The sequence below is a fragment of the Emydura macquarii genome, unplaced genomic scaffold, assembly GCF_026122565.2.
Source record: "Emydura macquarii macquarii isolate MOO-44397 ecotype Brisbane River unplaced genomic scaffold, CSIRO-AGI_Emac_v2 contig_71, whole genome shotgun sequence".
Lineage (NCBI taxonomy): Eukaryota > Metazoa > Chordata > Testudines > Chelidae > Emydura > Emydura macquarii.
Window position 1 is genome coordinate 7,545,724 of NW_027130208.1, and position 15,047 is coordinate 7,560,770.

At 42.3% G+C, this 15,047-nt stretch overlaps 1 protein-coding gene across 2 annotated transcripts in view; it reads left to right on the forward strand.

Moving 5' to 3' along the window:
- Positions 1–14,429, forward strand: part of TAFA1 (TAFA chemokine like family member 1) — a 341,914-nt gene extending 327,485 nt beyond the window's left edge. For both annotated transcript variants that reach the window (XM_067540180.1, XM_067540171.1), the window contains exons 4-5: positions 6,646–6,770; positions 12,602–14,429. In XM_067540180.1, the coding sequence (XP_067396281.1) occupies positions 6,646–6,770; positions 12,602–12,619 (143 nt within the window). In that variant the 3' untranslated portion in view covers positions 12,620–14,429. The remainder of the gene's footprint in view (positions 1–6,645; positions 6,771–12,601) is intronic.
- Positions 14,430–15,047: the final 618 nt, after the last annotated feature.

The following is a 15,047-nucleotide window of genomic DNA, read 5'->3' on the forward strand; positions in this document are numbered from 1 at the left end:
CCAGGTTTTTGCATTGTAACTTCCATTGAGAAAGGATTGTGATGGATACAGTTGCTACTCCTGAGTCTTTTCCACTTTCCTCATGTAATGCGGAAGAGGCTTTGCTGCTGCGGGATGCTATTCTCTATTCCCCTTCATGGACCCTACCTGCTTTCTAATCTCACAGCCTCTCCATCACGCTCCAGGTGAGAACTGTGTCCCAAAATCAAGCACTTCCATCCAACACCATACTGTAAACTAAATGAACCTTCCCAAATAGAACACAAACATCCTTTTTGTTTATTTAATTTGGAAAACAGACAAGCCAGCTTTAGAAAATGCCTTCTCAACTTTTTTTTTTTTTTTTTGGATGTCTCTTGATGGTAACATTTTCACAGTGCTTCAGATTTGCAAAGAGTTTTACGATTTCACTGTAAGTACGCTGGGCCCTGTGTCAGGCAAGCTCCTTTCTTTTCTCAGTCTTCTGCCTATCAATTTCCCATCACATATGGAGCACGGCCTCTCCCCGGTCCTTGGAACAAATTTCACTGACTGCTTTGTCGCTCATGCTTTCAGACGACAGCTCTATGTTGCATTTGCCACGGAAAGGGGCTCTGAAATGCCAAAGATCACTTCAGACCCTGCCCCTTCATTGCTGATGGGCTTCCAAGATATTGTCCATTAGCACACTTAGTAAAGGAATAAAACTAGGACAGATGGCCACTTGGTTTTCAGATCTCTCTCGTTCAAGCTTGCTCAGCACATCCCTAAATCCTTCACAAGGAAGACTATGGAGCTTGATGTTTTATCAAATTGATCCCAGCTAGATGGGAATCCATGAGCAGTTATATTAACTCTTCAGCCAACTGTTCAGACGTCTTACGATGTACGTTACACCACAGAAAGATGCTGCGAGGCTCATCATTAGGAAATAACTTTCATATTTGGGTGGGGAGATGAGTGTGATTATGCAGAGAGTAGCTCTACTTTGGTAACATTTTGTACTTGTGTTGCAGTTTCTGAGATTCATTTGCAACATTTTATGCAAATAGATGTAGTGTGAGATTCATTACTTGAAGACTGCGGTGTGCGTTAGCCTGACGGATGAAGTCAGGATCTGAAAGCCTGGGCTGGTTTCCAGTGGTAACACCATTGCTAAGCAGTCGATTAGAAAGGTACAAGTACAACCTCTGTGCTGATGTTGATGGTTGTAATTGCATTCTGTGACCATCACAAGTGAATATTGATACTAAAATGTGCACACTGCAACCTTGATGGGAGTGGTCTTTGTCTGGCTAGCTGAAAAAAAAGCACCATCGACACTTCAAGGGGTCCCTTGCAACGAGGGGGATATGAAGGAAAGCTAACCGGGATGGACAGGAAGGGCAGGATGCAGTTGGGGTCCGGTCATTGCCTTCCCTGCTGACTGGAAGAGTGGGAGGGGTATTTATACCCCATGCAACCACATGGAAGGCCTTTTTATCATGAGCAGAACTCGATGAGGATTTCAGGGACGCAGCCAAGCATTTTGCTGTTGCCATCTCATGGCAGATGTCCCAGGCAGGTACTCGGCATGGAAGGGATTTGATTATTGGATAAATTGGATTGGAAAAGGATCGGAAGGAAATCATCCCTTGTAGGAGCTGATTAAGGAGGGTGTTGGGGGCCATATGCGTCATCAGTGGGGAGCTGACCCCCTTCTTTTCCTGGACCTGGTTAAGGTAGCCAAGGAATTGGGGTTGGGGCTCCGATCTCCGGATCAGCAAGGAGCTGACCCCCTCCTCCCTGCACTGTGCATTTGGTTGCTGGGTACTCCCAGCTATTATAAGTGAACAAAGTTGCAGCCCAACTGAACAACGTTCGTGGTCTCCTGTCTTTCTTCCATGTCAGATGAAGGGATCCAGGTTTTGGTGAGCGGCAGGAGCTGGAGGGAATGAGAGATGAACAGGCCATGGGCAGCGGTGATCTTCTCAAAGATCGAGTGTGCATTCCAGAGACAGCAAGAGACGAGGAGGGGGAAGGAGGAGGATGGGGGCGAGGTTTGCGAATGGTGGCAGGGGAGGGGTGGACTTAGGCATGGGAGGTAGAGAGGGTGAGGATGATGGGGAGGGCAGGGTTGGGGCAAATGTCCCCAAAGGTGTGGAGAAGGAAGCAGGCACAGCACCTAGATGTGTGCTGGCAGGGAGGGATCAGGAGGGAGGGGGAAAGAAGACCAGGCAGAGCTGGTGGGAACTGTAGAGAGGTGAGGGTGACCAGGGAGGGGAGAGGGAGCCAGCGGGAAGAAGGAGGTGGAGGACAGATGCGATAATGCAGGAGAGGGGTGTAGTGAGAACCATTCATGAGTGGGAGATGAACAAACAACAAAACAAGAACCCCTCCCAGGAAAGGTCTGAAGATCTGCTCCCGTCCCTCGTGCTAGGTCTGAGGCGACTGGGAAGTGCCCCCTGTTACAGGCAGAGCTCTCCAATCAGATTCCCAGTTGGGTGATGAAGGGGGCAGGAACAGCTGTGATGTGGCAGCATCTTGTCTCCTCGCCCCAGGGCTTGATCAGGACAGAATCCGGTTCCTCCAGCTGTTGTTAGTGCTAATCTCTACCTTTCCAAGGTCAATCTGACCAGAAGGCATGTTTAAGAAAAACAATGCAGAAAGCATTGGTCAGATTCATATGTTGATCATTTCGTGGCATTACTACGGGCGGTATTAACTAGCACTATTGTTTTGCAGAGGTCATTAGCAGTTGTGTACATAAATCACCTTGTCTGTGGGGGAAAGCACATAATTTGTCTTTGATTTGTTAAGTCTTTTCCCGTTGTTTCAAAATCATTTTTATTCCTCAGCCTGCCTCTTCAGCTCGGAGATACGGATGTTCTTTTTCAAGGATTTGTGTTTGTGTGGACGTGGACGTGGGCACACACACACACATTTGCTGTTGGTTAGTCTGCAGCAAAGTAAGTAGGCTAAGAAAGACCAGGGAGCATTAACAAGGACAGGGAATCAGGTATGTGGCTGTCAGAAGAAGCCAAAGGTACTGAAGGCTGAACCCAGGAGTTCATTTTGCATGCATCTCGCTGGAAAACCAGGGACAAAATACTAAATTGGAAGGGTGCAGGAAAAAGGCAATTTCCCCCGTGGAGCTAAGATTGGAGCGTTTTCATTCTTGGAGATTTAGAACTGGAGCAGCAATGTCAGAAGAGTAGGTGGACCTGGAGGGGACAAACATCAGGTCTGCTAGAGAAATGTGACTGGCACATCTAAGAATACAGCGATGAGCGAATTTCGGAAGATTTGGGTCAGATAGTCCCCACCCCTCCAAAAGCGAAACAAAAAAACAGAATGCAAATTAAAATTCATTCAAACCTTTTGAAGTCTCTCTCTCTCATGTCCACTCTTTTAGCATGTTCCAGTTGTCTCCACCTTTCCAGCCTAGCCAAATCCTCTTCTCAGACTATTGACACCACCTTGACTAACCTTGCTTTGGCCTCTAAATCCCTTTCCACTTCTACTAACATATCCCTCAAGCCTCAAACTCCTTTACACCTACAGTCACCCGGATTCCCCCATTCCCTCCTCATCTGCGGTGACTGGGTCTGAGGTCTATCATTTCCCTGATGTTCTAGTCAAATCTGGCATGCTCTTGATTTTCCCCTGGGTCAGAAGTGCATGACATTAACCCTCTCCCCACAGCCACCCACCACCTCCAGCATCGGGAGCCTTCTATAAAATAAGGTGACCACAGCTAGTTGGGTATACAATGCAAAATGTATTATGATTGCAGATGAGTGGCTGCCTCACAGTGCTCCCTGGTGGCCTGAGGGCAGCCCTACACACACTAGCCCATCACCTCAGTTTCCCTTCTTGGATCCCCAAATGAACTCCACACAGGGTTCTTCCAGTCTTATCACAACAGCCCTCCCTACAGTCTGGTTGACTTAAAGTTCAAAAGTCTTTCCTCCAGCCTCCACCTGGGTACAGCTCAAATACCCCAGGTCTGGTCAGTGTCCTTCCTGCTTTAGCAGGCTACTCCCAGCCCTTTCTAGGTGGAGCAATGCCCCTGGTCTTAGGTTAGGGTCTTCCCTACAGGATCCTCTCTGTAATCTCTCTACAGCCTCCTGACCTTCCTTCTTACCCTAACCACCTTCTGCTCTGTATTGTAAATTGCTTGATCCACCGCTCCACCCCCCATTCTGTAATCAAGTTGGCTTGGTCTCCAGGTCAAGCCACCCTGTTACAGTGATCTTCAGAGGTATGTCAACAAAGGAGACATGTTAGGGGTCAGAATGAGGCTGGGAAGGGTTAGGAATCCAAACTCTTTTGTGTCCAATACGGGTTTACATTTGGCTCTCTTTGGCATTTAGATTAAGGTTTTGGCCTGTGATTTCTTTTAAGTGTTGTGCCCACAGGCAATAGATACATAGATGTAGCTTTTTATGCTACTCCATTAAACAGAATAGACATGCTTTCAGATGTTTCATTATGGAATTAAAGTGTAAACCAGATCCCATATTTTGCAACCCCCGATTATATGACACAGCTAAATAAGAAAGGAATCGATGTGTGAAATACAAGCCTACAAGGTGTACTTTGAATAATAGGCTCTGAGTGTTCTCCAAGGTATGGACACAGGGCACAAGATAGCCTACACTTTAAACATGGGCTGTGCACTGATATAGGCCTGCATACTGAAGCTACTGTCATGGCAGCTACCAATGGGTTAACCCTTACATCACAAGACCTTTTGATTGTTTGATAGTTAAGCATCAGGGGAAACAAACCAGAGCTAGAGCAACTCATCCAACAACTAGTTGGAAACTGCAAAGTCAGGTAAACTTTGTCAAAATCTCCAGACAAAAATTTAATTAAGATACAATTAAGATTATGGTCAGGTACCAATTCCCAGGCAAAAAAAAATGAATTAAGGTACACTCAAGACTGTAAACACACATCAGTTACAGTCAAACAATATGATGAGAACATTGTAGTTATTCAAATGATAAATGTTTGGAAATTCAAAGTTAAGGTTCAAGTTTCTACAACGTATATTTGAATGTCAGGAAATTCATGGTTCTGTTTCCACAGTCATGCTCTGACCTCATAACACTGCCCACTATCCACTTGCCTTCTGTTGTGATGTTCTCAGTCATATCAGTGTGTTACAGAGATATGGGGTGTTTCATTCACTATATGGTCGGTGGGTAGAAGACCCAGTGAAATGGTAGCATTTATACGGTGTTATTTCTGGACTGTAGGGAAACGGCTAAGACACAAAAGATGCTAGTGTTTCTTGCTGTCAAGATATGATTGCTGGGAGCTGAACAAGGGTCTATATTGGGGTCCGTGGGTCATTTGGGACATACAACAAGAAGGTGGGACACATGGATCTGTGTCTTTAGTAACTGGCAGTTCCAATACAAACCTCTGCCCTGGTCTACACTTACCTGGCGATTTGCTGGCAGTCAATGGGAGTTACGCAAGTTACATAGAGTAACTCCCATCGACTGCTGTGCTTCCCTTCTGCGCGGTGTCTTTACTGCACTGCGCCGATGGGAACCATGTTCCCATCGATGCAACGCTACGCCACTTGAGGGAGCGGTTTACCAGCGTCGACTTCTGGATCGATTGAGTGGGTCTTCACTGACCGCTCAATGGATCCAGATAGCTTGATCTGACAGCGGGGACTTTACCATGTCAGTATAGACATACCCAAACTTAAATTAATACAGTGACAGAACTGAGATGATTCGGATCATTCTAACGTAAGGTGGCTGGATGTAAGGGATTATAGTTAACTACTAACTAGATGGTATTTATTGAGCTGGAGTAAGTGTATCCACTGCAACTGCATTTTTACTTAATGAATTTATAGAAATGCTGATAACTGCTAAACACTAGATCTGATCATTTTCATCAAAAGGGTTTTTCAAAGGAAAATTTGTCAAAAAGTTTTGAAAAATGTGTTGATTTTGATGAAATTTCATTTTGGAAGGGAAAACAAAAAGCATTTTGCATTTTGATAATGTTGAAATGTCCCTTTTTACATTTTCAAAATGTCCTGTTTCGATATTATTTTTTAAAAAAAATACAGAGAGAGAAAGAGAGAGAGAGAGAGAGAGAGAGAGAGAGAGAGAGTTATAAAACGTCAAAACCAGAATTAAATATTTGCCTTTTATCAAAATGAAACATTTCAATTGACCTGAAACACAGTCTGGTTTTGGAATTTTGTTTCACAGGGAATTTAGGAATGATTGGTTTTGTTCCATTGCAGGACAGAAAATCCACTGCCCGTCCAGCTCTACTAAATACATTGAAAACACATGAAGCACCATACTGCACTAGGAGAGCTGCAGAATTTAAATAATAAGTGGCGTGCTAGATTTCTTCTATGAAGGGCAATTGCTTTTCATGTCACCCTATTGGCCGCAGTCCTCGGAAAGTAATAATAGAACAGGACACATCTATAATGAGGGGATGCCAAACAATACCTTATCACCAAAAGTGTCTCAAGTTAGAATGACATGCAATATAAGTAACTGCTTGATCAGATCCTTGCACTTAATTTTCAGGCTTTTAATGAAAAATGGAGGTTTGAGACATAGTTGTTTCATTCAATCAAACTTTTCATTATGATTTATCAAGATGAAGTTGTAAACATTATCTTTTTCTTTTTAGCTTCTATAGTGATTGGGAAGTGGTGGTGTGAAATGGAGCCCTGCCTAGAGGGAGAAGAATGCAAGACGCTACCTGATAATTCTGGATGGATGTGTGCAACTGGCAATAAAATCAAGACCACCAGAGTAAGTCCTGTTTCCATTTGTCCCCCGTATGCACTGAAAGGGAATCCCTGGCCATTTTTCACCCATGCCCTTTTACAGTCACCAGGACTGCATCTTGCTTTGTAAAGGAAGGTCGGCTGGCTGTTTTGTCATCTCAGCAATGGCGAATCACTATGTACCTTTTGTGACAGGATCACCTCCCTCCCCCCGCCCCGGGGAGCAGCCTGAAAGCTGCCCGCCATAACTAACCCTTCCAGCCAGGGCTGGCTCCCAACCATGCCTCGCTGGTGATAAACAGCAGACTCCTCCAGGCATTGTTATCACCCAAGGCAACAGTAGGTGGAGCCCCACACCTAGCTAGATAGCAGGAATGATAACATGGGCTGCCTTTGGCTCTGTGAGGCTGTCAATAAGCTATAAACCTCTAGCAGATAAAGTACTCACACAACAATAGAGAATGGCATCAGCCAATTCCCTCCAGCTTTTATGCACTGCATTATTCTGTCTTGCTGTGGCCAGAAATCATCAGCGTAAGCTCAGAATTAGTCCTCAATGTGGAGAGAATATACACCAGTCTTTACTAATGGAACTGAGATTTCCCAAACATTTCAATCCAAGACACACTGTTTAGGTAAAATTATAAAACAGATTTATAAAGGATCAGAGATAGTTACCAAAGGAATAAAAATAACGTCATAGTCTAAGTTCTTATACACTAACCAGGATTTGAATCAGCAATATCACACCCTGACTGATGATACAAGCAAGCTACAGATTCTTTATCTTGATACCCAGGCTGCATCTGCTTTGCAGCATGGGTTCCCCTCTCCTGTTCAAAGTCCTTTGTCTTCCAGACGTTTCTTCAGGGGTTGAGTTGTGGGGGAGTGAAGACAAGTGATGATGTCACTACCTCTCTTTTTATAGCTGCTTCCAGCTTGGGAAAGACCTATGCATGTGACACGGGGGGCTGCCCCCTCTTGGTCAAGAAATCTCAATTGTGTACCTGCTTCCTCTGTAAAGTCTTTTGGGACAGCCCTTGGAAGAGCAGATTCCATTTAATGGGCCATCAGTATGTCTGGCTACTCTATTGGTGTACCTGAAAAGCTGGTTTGCGCGTTCCCTGCCTTCCAACATCTTTCAGTTGCACATACACAGCAAAACTTCATAACTTCACATGCAATAACAGCACATATAATCCAACAATATATTAATGTTTAGCAGATCAAGACTTTTAAAATGATACCTCACAAGGCATATTTATACAAAACATATCATAATTATATGAGAGTGGGAAACATAGGTATTCTGGGGGTATTGCTTTGAGACATGGGGCGTCATATCTTTCTTAAAGTCATTGACTTCAAGGAATAAAATAGTTGTCTATCAGGAGTCTCATGTTTTGTAGTTAAAGATACAATAGTTAATTCACTCTTCATAGTTTAAAGTTATGGAAGCCCTGAGTTCATAGTTATGAGATTTTGCTGGTTAATAGTTCTTAGTGGTGGCTAATTTCTGAGTGCACAGCTTTTAGTTCATCCACGGTAATTTCAGTTAAAATGAAAGCTCATATTCTGTCCCCAGTGCATGTGCAGAAAGGAGGTAACACAAGGGAAAAGACATGGCAGTGCTGTGCAGCAGGGCAACATTGGCTTTCCCTCCTCCAGATAGTCCTCTCCAGTCACTCCATGGGTAATGAGCCCTGGTTGGATGAGGCAGGAGGAGAACCTCTATGCTGAATGTTACATTCCCCCTCCTCACGTTAACTAAGCCCTGTTTTTCTACATGCTATGGCATCACAGAACTCAGCCCTGCAGCACCACTGGGAGCCAATCTGTGCTCCAATCTGCAAAAGGGTAGTTGGAAGGCAGGTGAATGGAGAGACCACCCAGTGGAACGTGGCCAAAAATTTTGCCGTACAAGTTTTTTCATTGAAAAAGGCCTTTTTTCCAAAAAGGAAACATTTGCAAAAATGTTTTTGACTTCATCTACATTTTCTGGCATCTTAAAAAGGGATGTAGTAAATCATTCTCCCTCTCCGAGAGGAAAGAGGGAAATGGGGAAGGAACTATGATTCACTGAGTCATGGTATCCTGCTGGATCTGTTTGTGGGGTGGCGCAGCCATGTACCACTGCATGCTTATAGCTTGTCTGTTCTAAACGGAAATCACACTTACACCATAGAGTATAAAACATTTTTTACATGTCCTATTCAATATAGTGACCTTTCCCCCCAGTGAATCACAAATTTCAGAAAGGGGAAATATTTAGCAAGTAATGCAAGGAAAAATTTAAAATATTCTTATTCCCATTATTGTTATTATTTTTCTTCTGCTAGATTTTTAATGCAAGACCCCAGGGGAATTCTGCATTCTGCTTTGCAAATATATAATTTAGGAATCTTATTCGGTTTGATATGAATATGTAACATCTTAAGCTCCACCATCCAAAAGCATCCTATGAACCAAGCTGTATGTAATAGTCAATGTCTAGTAATAATAGTTAGAAACTTAGCAGCTTCATTAAAATTCATACGTGTGATCCAATCTAATCAGTATGGATTATTGTATTTCATTTAAATTAAAAACCTACAGTATTCAGAAATGAAAAAAATATTTCTGCCATTTACCCACAGGAGTTATTTTAATTAGCTTGTGTAGGGTAAGCTTCTGGAGCCACTTCTAGCAGCGTTTTGTTTTGTTACCTTGAAACATTGTTACAGAACAGAACTGATGGAGGGAAAGTGGTGTGATAGGCTTAATAATTGTCTCGGAAATCTTGGAGGCAGAAATCCTACATATACTTTTGGATTAGTGAAATTTTGCTTGAAGTCACCCACGTGATCCTTAAACGGCAAAAAAAGCAATCAACTGCTGAAACAGGAATTTAATTTTTATTTCTTAAAAAGCCCATTGTCACGTCAAATAGTATAGGAGAAAGGTCTGCTACACTGATATAGTGGCCCAGATCAGATGAGTGAGGGCTGTGTGTCTCTGTTCGCATGTATTTCAATGGTAGGAATCAGGAAGAAGCAACACCAGTCAGCCAATATCTAGATGATTAGCGAAGGATTTAGCACAAGTCATCCTAGGCCTTAAACTGCTTTGCTGTATGTGTTTTCCATATACAAAAGAACTTTGGGGGGTTGGAGGGCTGGTCCCCAGACTATGAAAAGTGCCACAATTATATATGGGATATAAATCCACATGCTTCAGAGCATAAACCTAAAGCAAACTGATAGTTAGGAAGACACTCCCCTTATGGTAGATTATTCCACAGTTGTGCATTCCAAGCAGAACTGGGTGAATTTTTTTTCAACAAATTGTTTATTTGCTGAAAAATGCATTTTTCAGTCAAACGAAACCATTCGTGAATTCGGGTCAAACTCAGTGAATTTAAATGAAATAAAGAAATAGCAAAAGTCAAAATGGTTCGTTTTGACTTTTTCAAAATAAAACATTTCAAGTTTTCATTTTGAAATGAATTTTCCTTTTAAAATTGAGCTAGATTTGTTACAAAAATATATTTAAAAGGAGTAAAAAAATCACCCAGAAACAAAAGGAAAAGAAAAAACGAATTTCTTTTCAGTTTCCAAACCAGTGCCAAACTGCAGGGTTGGAGCAGGACAGAGGTGGGTGCCACGCGGCAGAGCCAAGCCTGTATTTGCGCTCCCCAGACCTCATTTCTGCCCCCCCCCCCCCCCGCTGGTACAGACCCCCCACTCCCTGGGAAGCTGGGGGCTGGCGCCAAGACCCATGGTATGGGGGGCGGGGCTGTGAGGCAGGGAGAGGGCACAAATGTAGGCTTGGCCCCCGGGTGCCGGAGACCCATGGTATGTCACTGGGGCTTTGTGCTGGCCTCCGTGCCAGGTGTGAATTTCACCCAGTATCCGTGTGATTGAGCAAGCTGTCCTACTTTTAATATAGTCTACACTAATAATAATGGTGGCCTCAAAGCACTTCACAAAGACAGGTATATTCCTTATCCTCATTTTACAGATGGGGAAAACTACGATGCACAGAACTTAAATGATTTGCTCAAAGTTGCACAGCAGTTCAGTGGTTGAGTAGGTTCCATGTCTCCTGATTCCATATCGCCTGCTCTAACGAGTGGACCAGGCTGTTTCTCATAAATAACATTCAGTTTACAGTATATTATGCTGTCAGAGATGTATAGGTCATTTTTATATTGTCTCCTGAGTAGTATAGGTGAAAGAACTACTCACACTTCCTAGAAGTTTGCTGCTTGCCCAGTAATACAGCAACAGCTGATGTTATGGTTCCTTGAAACCTGAATCCCAGATCATATTCAGCTACCTCGCTGACTGAGCTAATAGCTGCAGTAGTACATCAAAGAGAACAGGATTCATTCAGTCTGTGTCAGAGAAAACCCAGCACAGCAGATCATTTGTTAATGGCAAATCAGGTCAGCAGAAAATGAGAACTGGAAAAAAATTCGGAAAGGTCTTAGAATTTTTTAATAGGCTGAACAGGTTAATATGCTGAACTATCTTTCAGATTACATTTCTACTTAGAGCATTGAAGAAAGCCCTTTCATTTTGTTGCAACAGTCATTCTAATTAAGAGGTCATCTCAAAGTAGTAAAAGGAACATAAGACAGTAAACATCTTTTGCTAAGACAATTACTGCTGCATCTAATCATACAGTCTACTGCTCTGCTAATAATTGTTCTCCTAATTTCATGACTGAACCTACTGAAGTCAATGTGTGTATTGCTACTGACTTCATTTGACTAGAGAAGGGTTTATGGTATTTATTTACGCATATTGATGTAAGAAAAAAAACCACATCTTCTCAAGGAGGCTAAAAATGTCAGCTTCTGATGGGGTCACTCTTATTTCAGTCACAGAAACCTAAGCAATGGCATATTTAGGATAAGATCTTGTAGGATCTTTAGCATGTTCAGGGAGATCAAGTCTCTGCCATGCAATCTAAGGTAACCAACCCGTCAGCTGTCTCTCTATGTAAATCAATGGTGTTCCACAAGCTAGTCATTCAAGAGTTGGAAAATACGCTTGCTCATACAGTCCCACAGGACCTGAGCGTACTGCCTTCTGAATACACTCAAAACAAGCTGGACCAAAGAGCAAAGTGCTGATCTCAAGATCTGAACTCAGACACCCATTTGACAGAGTCACGTGCTACCACTAGCAGAATATCGGTCCAGCCTGTGTGTTCATTTCATAACGTAGAATCATAGATGAGGGCTGGAAGGGACATCAGAAGGTTATTCAGTCCAACCCTCTACTCAAAGCAGGACCAAACCCAACTAAATCATCCCAGCCAGGGATTTGTCAAGCTGGTCCTTAAAAATCTTTAAGGATGGAGATTCCACCACCTCCCTAGGTAACCCATTCCAGTGCTTTACCACCCTCCTAGTGAAAAAGTTTTTCCTAATCTCCTCCACCGCAACTTGAGACCTTTTCTCCTTGTTCTGTCATTTGCCACCACTGAGAACAGCCTAGCTCCATCCTCTTTAGAACTCCCCTTCAGGTAGTTAAAGGCTGCTATCAAATCCCCCCCTCATTCTTCTCTTGTACAGACTAAATAAGCCCAATTCCCTCAGCCTCTCCTCATAAAGCATGTGCTCCAGCCCCCTAATCATTTTTTTTGCCCTCTGCTGGACTCTCTCCAATTTGTCCACATCCTTTCCATAGTGAGAGGGCCCAAAACTGGACATAGTACTCCAAATGTGGCCTCACCAGTGCCAAATAGAGGGGAATAATCACTTCCCTCGATCTCCTGGCAATTCTCTTACTAATGCAGCCCAATACGCTGTTGAGCCCAATATGCCGTTATATGGTATATAATTGATTATTTTGCACTTCATTGCAGATTCACCCAAGAACCTAACAGAGTCTCCTGGCTGGATGCAATGAGAGAACCGCTGATTTTCAGAGGACAACATATTAAAAATTAAAACCATCTCAAGCATTTACAAGCCAAATGGATTTCTTATTTGCACTTTGACTGTTTACCAGATAATAACAGTGGCTTTACTGTGTGAAATAAAATATTCTCCGGAAATAATGCCCCAGATTTTTGACAACAGAAAAGAAAAATGAAGAAAATGGTTCTTCGGTAAAGTTTTTGTGATTATGAAGTATGAACAACAGTCTGATAAGTTTGGATCTACAATTTACTTTATACCATTTAAAAGTATATATATAAATATATATGATATTTTGAAATAAAGACTCACTCTTCAAGAAATTAAATAGTACCGCACTATGCTGCAGCTGCTGTAATACATTTTTTTTAATGGTCTGGAAGACACCTACCAGTTTCAGAGATAAATATCACGGTCGAAAGGGAGAGCAAACCCGCTGCAGCACAAGGACACCTAGATTATAAGAATCATAAAGATACTGCATCAAGAGCTTCCTTTTTTCTTTCAACAGAGTATTGGAGAGATTTACATTATTCCATTCTCCTGTGTTCTGGAGGCTTTCCCCCCCTGGTGAAATACTAGCATGCTGGCTTTGCTTACATAACTATACTTTATACTTAATTGATATATAACAATGATGAGTCTATCCTCTTCCAGGAAAATATTTTTAGAGCTATTAGATATTTCATGAAGAAGAGAAGGACAACTCTCGAATAAAATACACTATGTATTAAGAGTTTATTTGGCAGAGTTTGGTAGACTGTGGGCTCCCTTCTTATTAAAGGTGTATTGTACAAACAATGTCTTCAGACTTTGTATAGGTGCCATAGACTCCAGTAAATATGTGATTGCTAACTCCAAAGTTTTTCATTGTTTACGCGATAGTTCTTCAGAACAAAAATGGATTTTGTTTCGTAACGTTTGATTAAGATGAGTTGGGATTTGCATAAGGTTTGATTCTTTCTAATATGTCTAGGTTGCTACTGTCTTGGTCCTTCCTACAGACAACTTGCATTGTTTATTTAAACTGGTTTACTTAAACCCATAAAAATCCCCATGTGCATGCTCTTGTTTCAGTTTAAGAGTGGCTTATTTTGGTTTATCTTAAACCCAATTGACTTAAGATCAACTGAAACAGGACCCTCTTAAAGCGAAATAAGAGTTACCGTGCAGGGGATTGTACTAGTTTAACTAAATCAGTTTAAACTAACACCTTTATTTAAAGCAGTGCACCCCGCCGTGTAGGCACAGTGGTACACCCTCAGGGCTGGAGTGTGCGAACCTTATTTATGTTTGCGACTATTTACTCACATGAGTATTCCCACTGACTGTAATGGGAGTACTCGTGCGTAAAAGTGCTTGCCAACATGCATGAAGGCTCCACAGTCTAGCCTTCGGTATTTCTAAATTGAAGAGGTGTACGGAAGTGGAGAAGGTATTTTATCCAATCCCGCTTTCTCTTCTTTAATATTTCCAATTTCCTTTCACCCTACTTACCTGTGTCTCAAAAGACCTCCCTCACCCAGGCTAATCAGCTTTAATCTCGTGCAGAGTAACAGCTGAGCTCACTGACCCAAAGTCAGTCAAAATTATCCCACCAGCCTTCTTCCTCCTCTAGGGCAACCACTTCAGCACCTGATATTTCAGAAGGTGGGAATTTGTCACTGTAATTACAGTGTATGTTAAAGCAGCAGTGCAATGTGTCACCTCAGATTCCATGTGGACTTTATATGCTGGTACCTGGAGTGTTGATACGCAAAATAAAAATGGATGTATTGCTTCGTAAGAATTTCTTTGCCACTCCCTCCTTTTGAATAGATATTTGGTTGGTTTCTATAAGATCAAAACATGTCTGAACCCCTTTTCTTGGGTGTGTTTTGAGATCAGAATCAGGCCATAAAAGTGAATGCTAACTTCTTTCAACATTCTTTCTCCCTTCCCTTTCTCTCCCCATTTTACTTTTAGCCCAACAAATACCTTTCTCCATCACTCTTGTCAGTAGCTCTTAGGGCTGCATTCTGAGATCTTTGCTCAGTCAAACTTCTATTGAAATCAAAGAGAATTTGTCATCGTAATGACTGAGGGTTGTCTACACAAGTGACAAATTAACTAACAGTGCGAATTAAAAGTGGATTGGTTAAATTGCATTAAACCCCTATGAGGACATGCTCACTTAAAGTGGCCTTAATGTGGTCTAATTTAATTCATTTTGAAACTATTAAAGTAAACTGGATTAAGGCCACTTTAATTCTGAAAGAGAGTGTCCACACAAAGGTTTAATGCAGTTTAATTAATCCACTTTTAATTCCCACTTTTTGTTAATTCAGACTAACTTTCCTGAGTGTCCCCATGTAGACAAGCCCTCAATAAACACCAAGCATAAACATCTGG